This window comes from Aotus nancymaae, unplaced genomic scaffold (genome assembly GCF_030222135.1).
Source record: "Aotus nancymaae isolate 86718 unplaced genomic scaffold, 86718_ANA_hifiasm-v0.15.2.pri h1tg000062l, whole genome shotgun sequence".
Lineage (NCBI taxonomy): Eukaryota > Metazoa > Chordata > Mammalia > Primates > Aotidae > Aotus > Aotus nancymaae.
In genome coordinates, this window is record NW_026988476.1 from 43,430,690 (window position 1) to 43,447,717 (window position 17,028).

Consider the following 17,028-nt stretch of genomic DNA (forward strand, 5'->3'; position numbering starts at 1 on the left):
GCCTATTCACTCTGATGATACTTTTTTTTTTTTTTTTTTTTGCTATGCAGAAGCTATTTAAATTGTATCCCATTTATCAATTTCTACTCGTTGCAATTGCCATTGGCATTTTCGTCATGAAATCTTTGCCCATGACTACATCCTGAATGGTACTGCTAAGAAACCATTCAACGGTTTCCTCTAGGGTTTTTATGGTTTTGGGGTTTTATATTAAAGTCTTTAATCCATTTTGAGTTAATTTTTGTATATAATGTAAGCAAGCAGTCTAGTTTCAATTTTCTGCCTATGGCTAGAAAGTTCTCTAGCACTATTTATTAAATAGGGAATCCTTTCCTCATTGCTTGTTTTTGTTAGGTTTTGTCAGATGGTTGAAGTTGCATGGTCTTATTTCTGATTTCTCTATTCTGTTCCATTGGTCTATGTGTCTGTTCTTATACCAGTACCATGCTGTTTTGGCTATTGTAGCCTTGTAGTATATTTTGAAGGTGGGTAGGGTGATGCCTATACTTTTGTTATTTTTACTTAGGATTGTCTTGGCTATTCAGGCTCTTTTTTGGTTCCATATGAATTTTAAAATAGTTTTTCTAATTCTGTGAAAAATGTTCATGGTGGTTTAATGGGAATAGGATTGAATATATAAATTACTTTGGGCAGTATGGCCATTTTCACAATATTGATTCTTCCTATCCATGAGCATGGAATGTTGCCATTTGTTTGTTTCCTCTCTGATTTCCTTGAGCAGTGGTTTGTCGTTATTCTTGAAGAGGTCTTTCACTTATTTTGTTAGCTGTACTCTTAGGTATTTAATTCTTTTTGTAGAAATTTTTAATGGGAGTTTGTTCACAATTTGGCTCTCTGCCTGTTGTTGGTGTATAGAGATGCTAGCAACTTTTGCACATTGATTTTGTATCCTCAGACCTTGCTGAAGTTGCTTATAAGCTTAAGCTTTGGGTCTGAGGCAATGGAATTTTCTAGGTTAAGGATCATATCATCTGCAAAGATAATTCGACTTCCTCTCTTCCTATTTAAATACACTTTATTTCTTTCTCTTGCCTGATTTCCCTGGTCAGAACTTCCAATGCTATGTTGAATAGGAGTGGTAAGAGAGGGTATCCTTGTCTTTTTCTGGTTTTAGACTCATGAGAATGCATTCTCCACTCCAAGTAGTAAATATTAGACTTCCCACATTAAAATGTCTGAAGTTTCCCCCAGTAGAGAAATTCACATTATTTTTAGTTTCATATATATCAAATTAATTATCTCATACCACCCCCATCACTCATATACATTTTTTGTTGAAATTTTGACTTGGGGAAAATGAACATTTATAGTACATAAAAAATCTATCAGATTTTGTTTTCAGATCCTGTTCTGTGTCATAACAAAGGGCTTATGCTGTATTGTGTCTCCTTGAATTAAGAAATTGTCCACATTAGCATTGTGCTGTCCTTTTTTTTTTTGGACTCACCCATAAGTTATGTAGGACAGTGTTAATTTACATCTTTTATAAAGCAATAAAAATGAAAGAAAATTACTTACTTTCTCACATAGACAGGAATATAACTTTTAGTCCTTGTTTGTACTTTCTGCTCCAAAAAAAATTATCTGAATAATTTTAGCTTCTAAAGTCAATCAATCTTATATGGTGATTACTTAGATGAGAAAATCAACACTGAAATTATGTCTGTTTTTATATTCAGGATTTTATTCTAGTATTGCTCTGTCTTCATGTTTATAACAAATTTCAGAAAGATCACACTGTACCTAATGTTTGCTCTGCAAAAAATTCTTATGTTTTTGTCCAGAAACAATAACATTTATACTTTACAGAAGAGTAAATGTGTTTTTTCTAAACAGTATGCACCAAGTATATGAAAAATGCCATGAAACAAGAGGCATATTTTTTTCTTGAAATTATCAAAATGTGTTATTTTGGGGGATAGGAAAGGTGTAGCTTATATAATCTCATGAGGACGATTATTTCCTCCACACGATGAGGAGGAAAATAGAACATTAGGTTAGTCACTGGTTAACATAGTAGGGAAAAAAGAGAGTAGGAATGTGGCAGATAGAGGCAGACCAGCTTTGTTCGTGTTATAATTATCAACAGTTGGTAGATTAGAATATTGATGGTCTGAAAACACTAGTCATTGCTCTTAGCAGGAAGCCTCATTCCTTAATATCTCAGGCTCATTTTAGTTTCCTCAGGTAGTGATGAATAGGAAAGGCAATTCATTTCCTTCCAGTGGCCTAATTGTTCCAAAAGTGATATATTAGTGCAACTTACTCTACATTTATTTTTTGGAGAAGAAAGTTCTAACAAAATATTTGTCTAGGGTGTGAGCATCCTCCCCAGTGTAGTCTATACGTTGTACTTGCCTACAAACGCTTACCAGAAGGTGAAAACATTCCTTATTCATTTCTGCAGTTTAGCAAGATGTCTACACACAGCAAAAATTACCTTCTTTGTTGGAATCACTTAAGCAATCTGAAAATTATATATATATATATATTTTAATTGCAATAGTATTACATCCTGTTTCTACATAAAAAAGGGTACAGAAAGGCTATGTATCAAATAATACCTAACTTTAAAAAGCTGAATTGAATATTTTTTATTATTTATATTAGTGCCTTTCTGTTTTATAAATTATTTTTACAATGAGTAGGTACTTTACTATAATCTTAAAATACATATTGTTTAGGAAATGTATTTTTGTTGTAGAAGATTTGTAGTTTAGGAACATTCAAAATAGGTTATCAGCTGATGAGAACACATGGACACGACGAGGACAACAATACACCTTGTGGCCTGTTGGAGGGTGGGGGTGGGAGGAGAGGGAGCAGAAGGGAGAATTTAGAAGGTAATTTTTGCTGTATACCATCTTCTAATAAGATGCTGGGCATATACTTTGCTGAAAAAAGAATGTTTTTGTGTGCCATTTATTTTAGAGTAATTTTCAGCTTTGTTAAACACATGCTCATACCCTCAAAAGTTAAGAATGAAAAGGACTTATTTCCCTACAATGATGAGTCCTTACTAGAGGGGATATGTACCCTCTAATAGGTTATCTGATGTTTTTATGTTTTTCTCTAACTCTAATAGCTTTAAAATATTGGAATTTGTTTCAGTGCCCCATTCAATTGATTTTCAATGGGCTGTCTAGTAAATGTTTCATGTTTCTTATTTTTGGAAATTAGCTTCACTTTCCCTTTGCATGAAATGAATTATGGCTCCTTAGCCAAACCAAACAAAACATTTTAATGAAATCTGCTCAGCTCTCTATTCAGAGCTTTTATTTGTTTTTCTCCAGTACATTTAATTTTTTTCGAAAGTGTTATTTATTTTTATGACTCCTGTTATAACCTACGGACCTATAGTACTGACTATATATCTCTTGACTTTAATAAAATGAAAGTGGACAAAGGGAATTAGATCACATACATTAATCATTTACTTAATCTTGAAATATGTGAATAAGTTCATGTTCAAAAGCAACCTTATTCCCAACTCTACTTTCTAAATTTATACAAAGTACATTTCTTACTTTTCTTGTGTTCATGAGCAGACTTTGTTTTATTCCCACCAAGTATTTCATGTAATTAAGAGTATTTTATTATTCTATTTTTATTATTTACTTCCATTAAAACAAACAAGTTGTCTGAGGCAATTGTAAATATATAAATTAATTCTCTTCCTAATTTTTCTTCTAGACCACAAATACTACATTACACACACACACACACACACACACACACACCCAGACACACACACACAGCCCCTCAGCCCAATTAGGAGATTCTGTATGTGGGTGGGTAATGAAAAATCTGTTATGCCAAGGATTATTTCATTTATTTTAATGATAGTGAAGATACTCACTGTGCTAGGTATTAAAAAGGAGGCAAAGATGAATAATACATGCTTCTAATTCTCAAAGCATCCTTAATTCTTTGTAAGACATCTTCATTATGAAATGAAGCCAGGAGATTTGCCTGGTTCAGGCACTGTTTATTGAAAAGTGATGGGTCCAGTTGTTCTGTCTGTATAAACCCCAATATTAAGATCTTTTGCTTGAGTGATGCCCGTATTTGACCATACTGCTGCTCTGTAGATTCACTTAAAGTATAAAGAGCTCTGGATTGACCAGCCCCTCATGAATAGCAAGGATGGATCTGGCTGTTCAAAATTAGAAACATTTTTACTGAGACTTCATTCCCTGGTAGGGGACCTCCCAGTACCATTACCAAACATATTCTGGGAAAACACAGAGTGAGGAGAATGTGGTAATACAGGGAAATATGCTGTTACCATACTGTGGAATTGAAAGTTAGTCATTTCAACACTGGGAAAACTACTCTAAAATGAGATTTAAAGATACGTAATGCAAACTATAAATGCTTCCTTTCTAGTATGACTTATCAGCTAGGCTCCTACAGGGTTTATGTAAATATCCATTCATTATGCAACAGGCAGTTGTGTTAAATTATCTGTAAATGTAACCTCTTGAGAGTGCTGGTCGTTCTCTCAGGAAGTCACCTGCTTTGTGGGATATGAGAAGCATAGAAAAGGAATCATTTAACCAATTTTCTTTTCTGTTGGCCTGTGTTTGCTGTCATTGTTGTTTGAAAATCCGCCATCAATACTGTGTTTATTTAGTGTTTTGAAGCCTATAGACTACTACTTCTGTTACCGTTATATAATTTGATCTTCAAAGTAATACCATTTTAGGCAGAGCAGATGAGAATGAGTCTTAGAGACTTTACATCTCTCTATAGATTACAAAACTCATAAGTGGCAGAACGTTTATTCCTTAAAAAATATGTATCCCTGCTGCGTTCCAGGGATCATGATCAGCTGTTTAGGCACTAAGGAGAGAAAGCGGGAAGACAGTTCCTGCTTACAGAAAGCCCATTTGAAATATCATGTGATTGGGCCTATGCTAGGGAACTCAGCTCTCCTAGCTACTTGTTAGGTAGATTTTTTCACCTCACTAATGGCTTATCATTAGAAAGTCCTTCCATGTGCTATTAAAATTTACTTCCTTTTCAAATATAATCACCATGGGAGAGTGCCTCATTTGACCTTTATCTACTACTGATGCTTTCTTATGAATTAGGTGTTAAGATCCTTCCCAGGTGGTAGGTGCTAAAAGCAATTTCCTACAGATTGAATTACAGAAGCTTTCCTTGCAGGGTGAGAAGCAGTGAGGTGTTGGAGTCAGGAAATAATGGGCTGAGTAGAAAGTAAGAGTGGCAGAGGTGTGGGGTTTACAGCATAGCAGGGACCTAGGCATTCTCAAGTAATTAGACCTTTGTGCTGCTGGGAAAGAAGCTGCAGACGGTGGAGCACAGTCCAGTCTGGAAGATTAGGGAGTTCTTTGTGCACAGGTAACTGAATTGGACCCTAAAACATTGAGAGAAGAAGAAGGTAGCATAGTTATTATGCTTACTGTCATGACTTGAATCAGTGATCAAGGGGCTCTCTCAAAATAGCATTTTCAGAGAAAAGTGATAAAGTGGTTGGTTTGTTTTATTTTGAAAGAATTCAAATACACTGACTCGGCTTGCATTGGTAACTTCTCTCATGTTCACAGAAAATGCATGTCTTCAAGAAGACCTTGCAGGCTTTGATCTACCCTATGTCTTCCACCACCCCACACAATTTTGAGGTCTGGACAGCTACCACGCCCACGTACTGTTATGAGTGTGAAGGGCTCCTGTGGGGCATTGCAAGGCAAGGCATGAAGTGTCTGGAGTGTGGAGTGAAGTGCCACGAAAAGTGTCAGGACCTCCTGAACGCTGACTGCTTGCAGAGTGAGTACTTGGTTTGGCTGAAAAAGTGGTATGCAGAGCCTGCCTTATTCCATCTGTTTCATGTTAGATCACTTCAACTCTTGCTGCTTGTCAACAAATCCTGCCCGCTCCCCTCCCTATCACTTACACAAAGGTGTACATACTGTCCATCAAATCACAGTTGATGATGCATTCTTACAGTGTTGAACTAGGCACTATTAGAATCCTCAGGGTGAGTACCTGGAGTGAAATCACACTCTTTTCAGCATAAACCTTCAAAGTGACTTCCTATGTATTTTCTTACTCATACGTCATAATAGCTCCATGAGGTTAGTGGGAATATGTAAAATCAGGTTCCCCAAGCAGGACTCAAGACATGGTCCTGCATGTGCAGCAACTGGAATTCTTTTTTGAACCTATTTGGTGTCTGTGTTGCAGGATCCATGTCCTTCTACAGTTCCCGCACAGGCCTTGGAAATGGGGTGTCTTGGGTTTGAATGCCAACAACAAATGTAACTTACCAGATATGTAACTTTAAGAAAATATTTTAACATTTTTGGGCTTTACTTTTCTCCACTAAATGAACAGGAATAACGAAATATACCTTAGAGGGATATTGGAAGGGTTAAATGTAATAGTCTCTGCTAAGAGCCTAGCACGTGGTAAATGCTCAATAAATATTAATGACCTCTCCATCTTTTCACACTCTTGAATGGGTACATGCCACTTTGACTTTTATGAGAAGTTACCTTAAACTTCTCGTTTCCGAAAACTCCTTTATTTGGTACTTTAGGTCTAGAAATACTAATGCATCACATTCTAAAATACGCATAATTGACTTTTCACTGTGGTATTTATTTGGTATTGTCACTTAAAAAATGCCGAAAAATTACATTTAAACATGATGTTCATTAGCAAATAATATTTTTTTCACACCTGAATATTGTACCCTCTGTTTATTGTTTATATGGATGTAGTCAGTGTAAGATATGTGGATCGCTTCACATTGAAGGGAGGGGAAGAGGAGAAAGTCTAAATCAGAAATGCCGTCACAGCTGACTTGCTACAGTCACAATCACATACATTCTGTAGTTTTCTCTACCTGATTAGTATTCTCCATACATGATCAGATCAGACTGAGGCTGTGTTAATGTTAACAAGTGCATACTTTAAGCAAAAGAAGTGGCATTCTTTATTTGAAAAATTAAAATGATATTTAAGAATAATTATTTTAAAGGAAGGGGGATTGACTTGATATTACTCATTCAATTTACATGCAAAATCTCATAATCCAATTAAAATTCAGCTCACTTGTTTAAAAAGTGAATTTTGAACAGGCATCTTATGAAATAAGCATGTTAGGGCAATGACATTTAAGAAAATAGAAAACATACTGTCATCTAAAAACAAATGGCTTAAATTCCTTACAGAGAAAATGATGCAGCTCATACGTAAGAAGTGAATTCATTCTTCTAGTCTTTCAGAAATGAGAGATGCTACCTATTCATTAAACTTTAGAAACATGTTCATAATCTATTTCCATTTCTTTAAAAATTTATTTTTTTATATTGGCTAAATAAAGTATATGCAATCCAAAATTTTCATTGAAATTATTCATTTTAATGCACGTTTGAATTGGAAGAATCAAAAATAGTGCAGAACAATGAGGGTGGGTATATATGTGCCAGGGAGGGTTTTTTTAAAATCCATTTTTACTTTTTCCCTGAAATTGACACTGTCATATTGATCAGAAAGAGGTTCTACGAGTATGTATATTTAACTTCAACAATTTCCTCAATAACTATCAATAAAATTTGAAATTCTCCCTATAGAATCAGTGACATTACGTTAAGAAATTTCTCTTACTTGTTGTTTTAAGGGAAAAAAAAATTGCAATGGTGACACTATATATAAAATAATTTCATGAATGCCAACACTGAAGAAAAGGAAAGAATAAAAAGTTAAGAGAAATCAGAGTTAGAAGATTTAGCTAACTCAGCCCCCTCTAAATGTAAGAAGGTTCTATAATTTTCTTTATAAAATGGCCATTCAGTCTTCTAACACCTCCAGGGAAAATTTAAACCCTTGGTAGGCAGTTTAACTTATGACTTAAAAATGCTAGTTCATAAATCAAAATTTAAGACAAGATGTGTTTCCTTGTAATTTCTACCCAATAAGCCATATCTTACTTCTGGAGAAAATATGTAATAAATTCTATTGTATATGACAGTTTTTCAAGTACTTAAAACTATGTATCTAGTTTTCTGTAGGTTTCTAGTACTCCTGTTATTTTGCTAATTCTTTTCTGAATAATTACAATCTATCAACACACACATGCTAAAAGAAACTAAATTCTCTACATGTGGTTTGACCAATGACCCATGCAAAAGAGAGAGTATGTAAAGTCACTTCAAATCAATTTCAGTTAGGTGTTTCTTTACTATGAAATCTTGGGTTTGTGACTGGTGTACTTCCAGTCAAGTGGAATTAGACCAGGTGATAGTGAAATCCCACTCACTGCTCCAGTGCTCTCCTTGCGGGCTCAGAGATGCGGGGAAATGTCCAGTCAATTCCTCAAAGAGCTTCATCTCACATCCCCTCTAGCTAACTGTACTTGATGATAGTTCCTAGATTTTACTACCTTCCTGGCCCAAAACTGACAGCCACAGGGCTGTGAGAAGGAGACCAAATGGAGACACGGAGAACAATGAGAAAAGAGACCTGATTTATCCTTCTTTAATAAAATCAGTGGCAGCAGCCAGAGTTCACTGGCTTTCTCTTTAATTACTTCATTTGCATCTTGTCGCCTAAAAAGACATTTTGTTCTTTGGTGGAAAAAGCATTGGTGGCAAAATAATTTAATTATAATAAATGGAGGAGCAGGTTGTGACCCTGTGTTATGTTAACGTAACCTGTAAGGAACTCGCTGTAGCGCTTCAGTGGTAGTTTTAAACTAGAAAAAGCCATGTTGGCTGGGATGAGGGTTGTGTGCAGAGTGAGTCATATGTAAAAGAGGCATCATATGTAAACTATTTTCCTTGATTGTCTTTTCAGTGTAGAAAAGAGACAACTGCAGTGATTGAGGAAAAAAAAATGCAAATAGTCATGGCCCTTTCCTTACACATCTCCAAAGAAGGAATCCCATAGTTTTACTAAATAAGCATTCTGCCTACTTTTAATTCCTAACTAGAAATTTCAAGCACCTGCATGAGTCCAGAAAATACTTCACCAAACATTCAGCAAAGAAGCATTTTGTGAGAGGTGTTCTTTAGTTCCACATGCTTCCCACTGACATTATGTTCAATGTATGTGTCCTAAATAAGCAATTAAGAAATTCATAGCATTAGTAAAATCTGGCCAGCGTACTCTTGTTTGCAAATCAGATATTGATTCTTCTTTCTTTGTTGCCCTGTAACCACATTTTGAAGTCGTATTTTAAGACAGTCAAATATTTGTACATATTGAGCATCTATCGTGGGTAGGAGCTTTATCCTGGGCTTTCAGAGTTGTGAAGAAAGAAAGTGGTATTTTTCCTGGACTCCACCTTATTTTCTAAAACATAACTTAGATGAACAGATGTGAACATGTATTTGGAAACTTTTGACATTTTACTCTTTCTTTTTTTTTTTTTTTTTGATATTTTACTCTTTCAATAACCACTTTACAATATATGTTTAAGTAATGAGTACTCAGGAAACTTAGAAGTAGGGTTTCTTCTATCCACTGCTAGTTAACACACATTGAAGCAAAGGAGCTGCTTAACAAATGTGGTTAAACTAATGAATGAAGGAGCAAGAACTATAGCTAGAAATAACCTGTAATGATTTCAATATCATCTTTCCATATAAGCCTGTGCTATTAAAGGAGCTTCAAGATTAGTGATGAGGGAACTCAATCTACTGCTTTGGCTGGGTTCAGAAGATTTGGTGTCTCCTCAAAAAGAATCAAGTGACTAGTGTAGGCAGGATTAGAACTCAGGTCTCTGAACTCAGCCTGGTGTTCTTTCACAACTTATAAATAAATTTGCAAAGTCAGTTCTTAGAGGAAGAAAAGGAAAGTTAATTGAATTTTATTTTTAGTGCTGTCTCATTTTTCTCATATGGGAGAAAGCACATATGGGACCCCTGAGTTAGAGATATTCTGTGCTGCCTGGACTGTGGCTTCCCACAATTCCTTGCCATGACAACTCCTTAGGACCGGAATTCTCAATGCTCCTGAAATGGGAAAAGTTCCCTTGTCCTCCTTGCAGGGTGAGGATGGGTATGCAGCTTGCTTCTTCAGTGCCCCACTTCTCAAACCTCTAGGGGAGCATACAGATGGGGAGAGAGCCCCACGGCAGTGTCTTGGGGTGAATGGTTACAGCTGAAGGCCTAGTGGGCGTGTGTTACAGGGTGCTCTTGTAGTTTAGCTGTCTGTAGGTGGCTTGTGTTAGTCAGCTAAGTTAGACCCCTGCCTTATTGCAAGGACAGAGGACTTTCTGTATCCTAGGGTTCTTGCTTTGGTGTACCGGAAGAATTAGATCACATGTGGGCTTAGAGAATGAATGCAAGGTTTTATTGAGTGGAAGTATCTCTCAGCAGATGGGGGAGCTGGAAGGGAAATGGTTTTCCCCTGGAGTTAGGCTGCTTGGACCTCCTCTGATTGCCACGGGCCAAACTCCACCACCATGTTCTCCCAGTTGATGGCAAGCCAGCATGCCAACATCTGTCCTGTGCTCTTCCTCCGTGCTCCCCTTGGTGTCCTCTCAATATCCAGCCACTTGTGTCTTTTTCTACTGATGTATTCGTCTCGACGTCCCACTGCTTGTGTGTTCCTCTGCTGATGTGCTCCTCTCCACATCCAGCTGCCTGTGTATCTGCCTGCTAGGGTCTTGGAGTTTTTACAGATACAGAATGGGGGCCTTGTAGGCCAGGGTGGTTTTGTTGACCAGGAAAGCAAAAATGCCTGTCCTCACCTAGGTCCCAACAGGCCCGGGGGTGGAGCTCTAGACAGGGACCACACTCTTCCCCTTCCAGCACCTTCCTGACCTCCTTCCCTATAACTGCTACCTCTATCTCGCATGGTACTGCCTTGACTTTTCAACAACACTAACAGGAAAATGAATGCAACTGTCAGTTCCTTAACCCAAAGGAATAGACTAATAACGGAGCATTTCAGGTGTTGGGGTTGGCTGCTGGAGAGAGACTAAGAGGATAAATATGCCTTGCATAATGCCATAGAGGTATTCTACGTAACATACTCAATGGATATCAATACATGTTTTTTTCATAGTCTTGAGCTACTTAAATATAATCTGACTTCGAGTCCTGTTGCAACTATAATCTTTTTAAAACTTCCCTGGGCATCATTTCCCTCATCTGTGAAAAGAGTTAATAATACTTGTCAATGACCTCCAGCTAAAGATCACCAGGAACACACACGAAGCTTTAACAGTATGTTTTATTACTTACTCCTGTGAGGGAGAACATACATCAGGGTGGCTGCAGGGCATCTCAGCAAGACAGTGCTAGAAAACAGAGGTGTACTCTTGATGCGGTGTTATGTGGAAGTGAGGAAAATTCTATGATTTTGTGTCTGTAAACATCTAATCGAGGAGGAAGGCAGAGTAGACTGAAGCCAGAGCTTTACAGCAGTCCCTCCTTATTCGTGATTTCACCTTCCAGTTTCAGTCATCTGCAATATGGTCCAAAAATATTAAATAGAAAATTATAGAAATAAACAATGTCTAAATTTTAAGTTGCACACCATTTTTAGTAGCATGATGATATCTGCCATCCCTCTTGGAACCAGCATGGTTATAAAGCATGGATATAAAGCAACCAGCATGCTGCAGGCACTGTCCATGTGAGAGTTTTCACAGGTCAAGTGATTATGAGGCTCAAAGTCCTAAAATTTCTTACTAATGTTATATTGTGATTATTATTTTTTGAGACGAATTCTCGCTCTGTCACCCGTATTGGAGTGTAGTGGTGCGATCTCAGCTCACTGCAACCTTCACCTCCTGGGTTCAAGCCATTCTCCTGCCTCAGCTTCCCAGGTTGGGACTACAGGTGTGCACCACCACACAGCTAATTTTTTGTATTTATTTTAGTAGAGATGGAGTTTTACCATGTTGGCCAGGCTGGTCACGAACTCCTGAACTCAAGTGATCCACCCACATCAGTCTCTCAAAGTCCTGGGATGACAGGCATGAACCACCACTCCTGGCCTGAAATTCTTTAATAAATGTCTGTGTCTTTACCTTTTAGACATTCTGAAATCACTACACTTGTTCCATCACTATTATTAAAGCTATAGGCGTTATCTCATTGAATCCTCAGATGGTTAAAGGAGGTGCTACTACTATTCCCGTTTGTTTTTCAGATGAGGAAGCTAACGCTTAGAGAGATAAAGTAACTAGCTCAAGACTAGAAGATTAGGATCTTAGTCTATTTCAACTGCCTAAGAAAGTACCATAAATTGTGTGAGTTATAAACAGCATAAATTTTTTACCCACAGTTCTGAAGGTGGGAAGCCCAGGATGAGGGTTTCAGCACAGTTGGTGTCCAGTGAGGGCGATTTTCCGTTGCAGACTGCTGATTTCCCATTGCATCTTCACATAGTGGAAGGGGCAAGTGAGCTCCCTTGAGCTTATTTTGTAAGGCCATGAATCCCATTCTTGAGGACTCTGCTTTCATGATGTAGCCACTTACCAAAGGCTTCATCTTTCAATGGGATACAAAGGTTCAGACCATGCCAGTTAGAAAGTGGAAGATCAGAATTCACACTCAAGACTATCTCTTCTACCTGAATGTATTAGTCCATTTTCAGGCTGCTGATAAAGACATACCCAAGACTGGGTAATTTATAAAGGAAAGAGGTTTAATGGACTCACAGTTCCACATGGCTGGTGGGGTGTGGGGACTCATAATTGTGGTGGAAGGAGAAAGGCAGGTCCTACATGGCATCAGGCCAAGAGAAAGAATGAGAACAAAATGCAAGGGGTTTCCCCTTAGGAAACCATCAGATCTTGTGAGACTTATTCATTACCATGAGAACAGTATAGAGGAACAGCCCTCATGATTCAATTATCTCACACCAGGTCCCATAACACGTGGGAATTATGGGAGCTATAATTCAAGATTAGATTTGGGTGGGGACATACCCAAACCATATCACTGAAGCATCATTAACTACTGTGCTCTTTTGCGTTATTTAAAAATGGTGCTCTTCATATATTTCTTCATCAAGAACATTAATGCTCTTGTTTTATGCTGTGTAAGTGCATGTGGCATGTAGGTTAATCAAATTCTGTTATCTGATCATGGGAATACAACCTTTGTTTTCTGAGAATTCCAAATCCAGAGCTAAGGGCTAGGTGTATTTTGTCTTTTCATTAGATTTATTCAACAGCAAATTTGTGATTTTATATTGAATTTATTCTTGTTTTATCCACAATATGGTAGGATTTTGCAGGAAGTTCATAACACATAAAATTAACCCAGAGCCAAATTAAATACTCAGTTATGGAAATGATTTTATCTTAGGCTCCCCCAAGAAGTATTTTCTCTATTTATTGAATGTATACTAGTTTCCAAACAGTGTGCTAGACACTTGGAATAAACTGATAGAATTTGGGCCTTATGAGGTACCATAAGGAATAGACCTATATGCAGGTAGCTATGTCAATGGTGACTGTTAAATATTAAAGAATATCGTGAGGCATTTACTTAGAATCAACTGTTAGAAATATTTACATAACAGCAATCTGCTAATACTACAATTCAGGTTTGGTTTCTTTTTGTTTGTTTCTGTAGGAGAGGAGAGAAAATGTGGCTGTTGAGTTTAAAAGATCTCTATTTTCTCTTGAGGAAATAAGATCATATGCTGAGAATAGAGGGTAATGGGGGTGAGGTAGGTTACTTGAGAGTAAAAGTGTTTTGGAAGAGCTGTTGAGAAAATAGCAGAAGGAAAGGACTGAGAAGAAGAAAGAACATTGAAGTTATTATATACGTATATATGTGTGTCTATACACACATATATATGTATATGTATATGTGTATCAATTATGTATTTATATACACACACACCTGTAGTTTTAAAAGTTTATTTATATATATAACTTTATATATGTGTGTTTTATATATAAAATTATATAAAACAACTTCAGTATTCGTCCCTCAATTTATAGATACAATATATCTATAAATTCTGTATTTGTAGATAGATAATTATCTACAAAGAGATAATTATCTACAAATAATTATAAAATTTAGATTCTATTTACAGATAATTATAGATAGATACTTCAGGAAAAAACACAAAAATCATAAATTGCCATATAAAGATGGTAAAATCATTAATTTCACATGAAGTTTGGATGTTTTGTCTAATAAAAATTAAAGAAAAAATGAGTTCTAGTTAATTAATTGTTGTGTTAAATTATGTAGAAGAGAACCGGTTTGCCCCATTTGGAATAAGTTTCCCTCTATCTAAGGTTGAATTGTGATTTTGTTGTCCATAATTATATTGTCTTAAGTGTCAAGTAATTATTTTTACAAGTAACAATGATGCACTTCATCTGAATATTATACTTTACAAAGCGCTTTTAGTTTACATCTCTTTTGATCTCATCTATTGTTGGTCTCTGGTTGGCATATTACTGTATTTCAGTGATACCACTAGACCTTCTACCACACACTTTGAAGAAAGACTCATATAGATGCAAATTTAAAGTTATCTCTGATGACTTTTAAATTAAAAAAAAAAAACCGAAAAAAAAAATAACCCAAAGGGTTAGAAATTCATGGCAGATCGCAACTATTTAAAAAAGAGTTTCATTAGAAAGCTAAGACAGGTGGGTTTGATAAAGAATAGGACAATGGAAAGTACTTGTAAATCAGTCACAAAAATTAATTATGAATTTGTCTCTATCTCTGAGCTAAACAATCGAAGATGAATAATTTTCTTCTGATCAAAAATTCAAAAGTAGAAATTTTTAAAAGCTACATATTTTTTCTAGAAATAACAGAGAAACTGCTTAAACATATGTCTCTGTTAACCTGCTGTCCTCCAATTGGCAATTTCAGTTTATGACTCTTTTATCTGTGGATATTAGAATAGATCTACTATAATAACATCAGTAATTAAGAATAAGTGAAATTTCAAAGCTAATGCTGAAGCTTTCCTAACTTTTTTTTTTTTTTTATGACAAGAGGCAGTCCTTAAGGATAGAAGTCTGATTCCTTTTGATGAAAAATTTCTTCATATTCTGGCTTTGAATTTGGCAGCTATTGCTTGAATGGGCATTTACTGTGTGGATGGTAGTTAGATGGGCTCTTCCTGAATTTAGAAAAGTAATCCAAAATATATTTACTCTACGTGACTTTAGCACTTCTTCCTAGAGCCTTTAGGGGAGCGTTAATAGCAACAATAAAAATAGCTGTTTAGAAATTTGGGGGAGAATCCACATTTGTGTGACACTTCTAACCTTTTGGACATTCCTTAACTGGCAGTCACAGACTACGCTTTTGAGGCACTTTGTGTCTCGTAGAGAATATCTTCCAGCCACCACTCTTCTTTCCATTTTATAAATTTTAAATACTTGAATAAAATATGCCTATTAGATAGTTACAACTATTTAGTTCAGCCTAAGTTAATTATACTGTTTAATAATTAGGGAATTATGGAATTATGTTAAGAATTATGTGTAGTTAATCCAATAGTGATAAATTGAAAACATCTTAGTTGCATGCAGTTTATAAATTTGTAGCTATTCCATGGACATGTTTCAACAGTGTAGGCCATTTATAATGTCCTTTTAAGTTACCTTTAGTGGAATCATTCATTTTTGTTATATTCCTTTTTTTAAAAATGTGGTTTAAGTCCTCAAACGTTAAAATAAAAGATAAAGACAGGTAGTCTGCTCTTTCTAACATTGGAATGTTCATATATTTTAGCTTCCTCTATTCACACTCATCATGAATACATTTTTTCCACTCTAGGAAACAGATATTACACTTACAAATAAATGAATATTTACATAAAATTATTGCTGTCAAATTGTATATGAATTTATCATAAGCAAAGTTAATAGTTGCTTTCATCTTTTGTCTTTATTTCTATAGTTAAATCAGGCTCAATATTCACAAATTAGGTTCAAAGAACATTACTGATGTTATCTTTTATGGTAGAAATTATGCCTGCCTAAAAATTATCCCATTTAATCTCTCAGTAGTCTATGAGATATTAGTACGCCTATTTCAGAAATGTATTTCAGAAAAAACTGAGAATACTAGTCAGGCAAAATTACAGTCGTGTCAATGAAAATTAGAGCAATTACTATCTATGAACTCAAGTTTTTAAAATTATTTTTACTATCTCTCTGTTACTTCTATACCAAAAATGTTTGATTTTAGCAGTGGCAGTTCCTGTAGACACTGGTACATGAGTTTTTGCTTTCTTACTTTAAACTCTCTAAGGAATTGTGGAAATTGAAATCATGGTCCGTTATTAACTTGTGTAATATTGGGTAACCCAGAAAGCCATACAGAGCCATGAGAACATCTAGCCAGTAGCTTAAGGTGAGGGATCCAGAAATGGAATTTTGGAAATCTTTCACTGACAGAAGGATTTGTGTTACAAACAAAAATGCCCAGAAAGTTGAGACCAGTCATGAAAAACAATGCCCCAGAAATAAAGTTTTTAGTGGAATATGAGTATTCAGTCATTTAAAAGCTCTGGATGTATTAGAGAAAGAGAGTTCAAGTCTGTCTTCTATCAGTTACTTCATAGAACATTTAGCCTAGCGGTGTCCAAATCTTTTTTAAACAGCTCAATCAGTTTCTTTCCAAGTGAAATCTTATATTCTGTTTTAATATTCAGCAAATAGCAGTGATGTGTTTGAATTACTGATTTCTAAGTGACATTTGCCACTTATATCTGATCTATTTCTCAATTTTGTTTTGGATACCCAGTGAGGAAATATGTGTGCTATATAACACACTTCATTGTGTCCATTCTTTTTGCTGTTTTTGAATTCTTTTTTGAAACTTCAAACCAAATTTTTGCACAACACCTAATTTAGTTCAGTAATACAAGAGAAAGGCCTGGGAATCATAGGAGGTCAATTTATTTGCCAGTAACACAAAGGAGTACTAGTTGTTCTGAATCTCAGCATAGCAGTTCGTTCTCCTGATATTTTCCTAAAAAGCCACCTGACTCCATAGAATGAAAGCTCTCATTCATCCTCCCATT

At 35.8% G+C, this 17,028-nt stretch overlaps 1 protein-coding gene across 1 annotated transcript in view; it reads left to right on the forward strand.

Annotated features, from left to right (window-relative positions):
* Window positions 1–17,028, forward strand: part of UNC13C (unc-13 homolog C) — a 617,099-nt gene that overhangs the window by 223,942 nt on the left and 376,129 nt on the right. Inside the window, exon 7 of the mRNA XM_012469803.3 lies at window positions 5,595–5,814. Coding sequence (XP_012325226.2) covers window positions 5,595–5,814 — 220 coding nt within the window. The remainder of the gene's footprint in view (window positions 1–5,594; window positions 5,815–17,028) is intronic.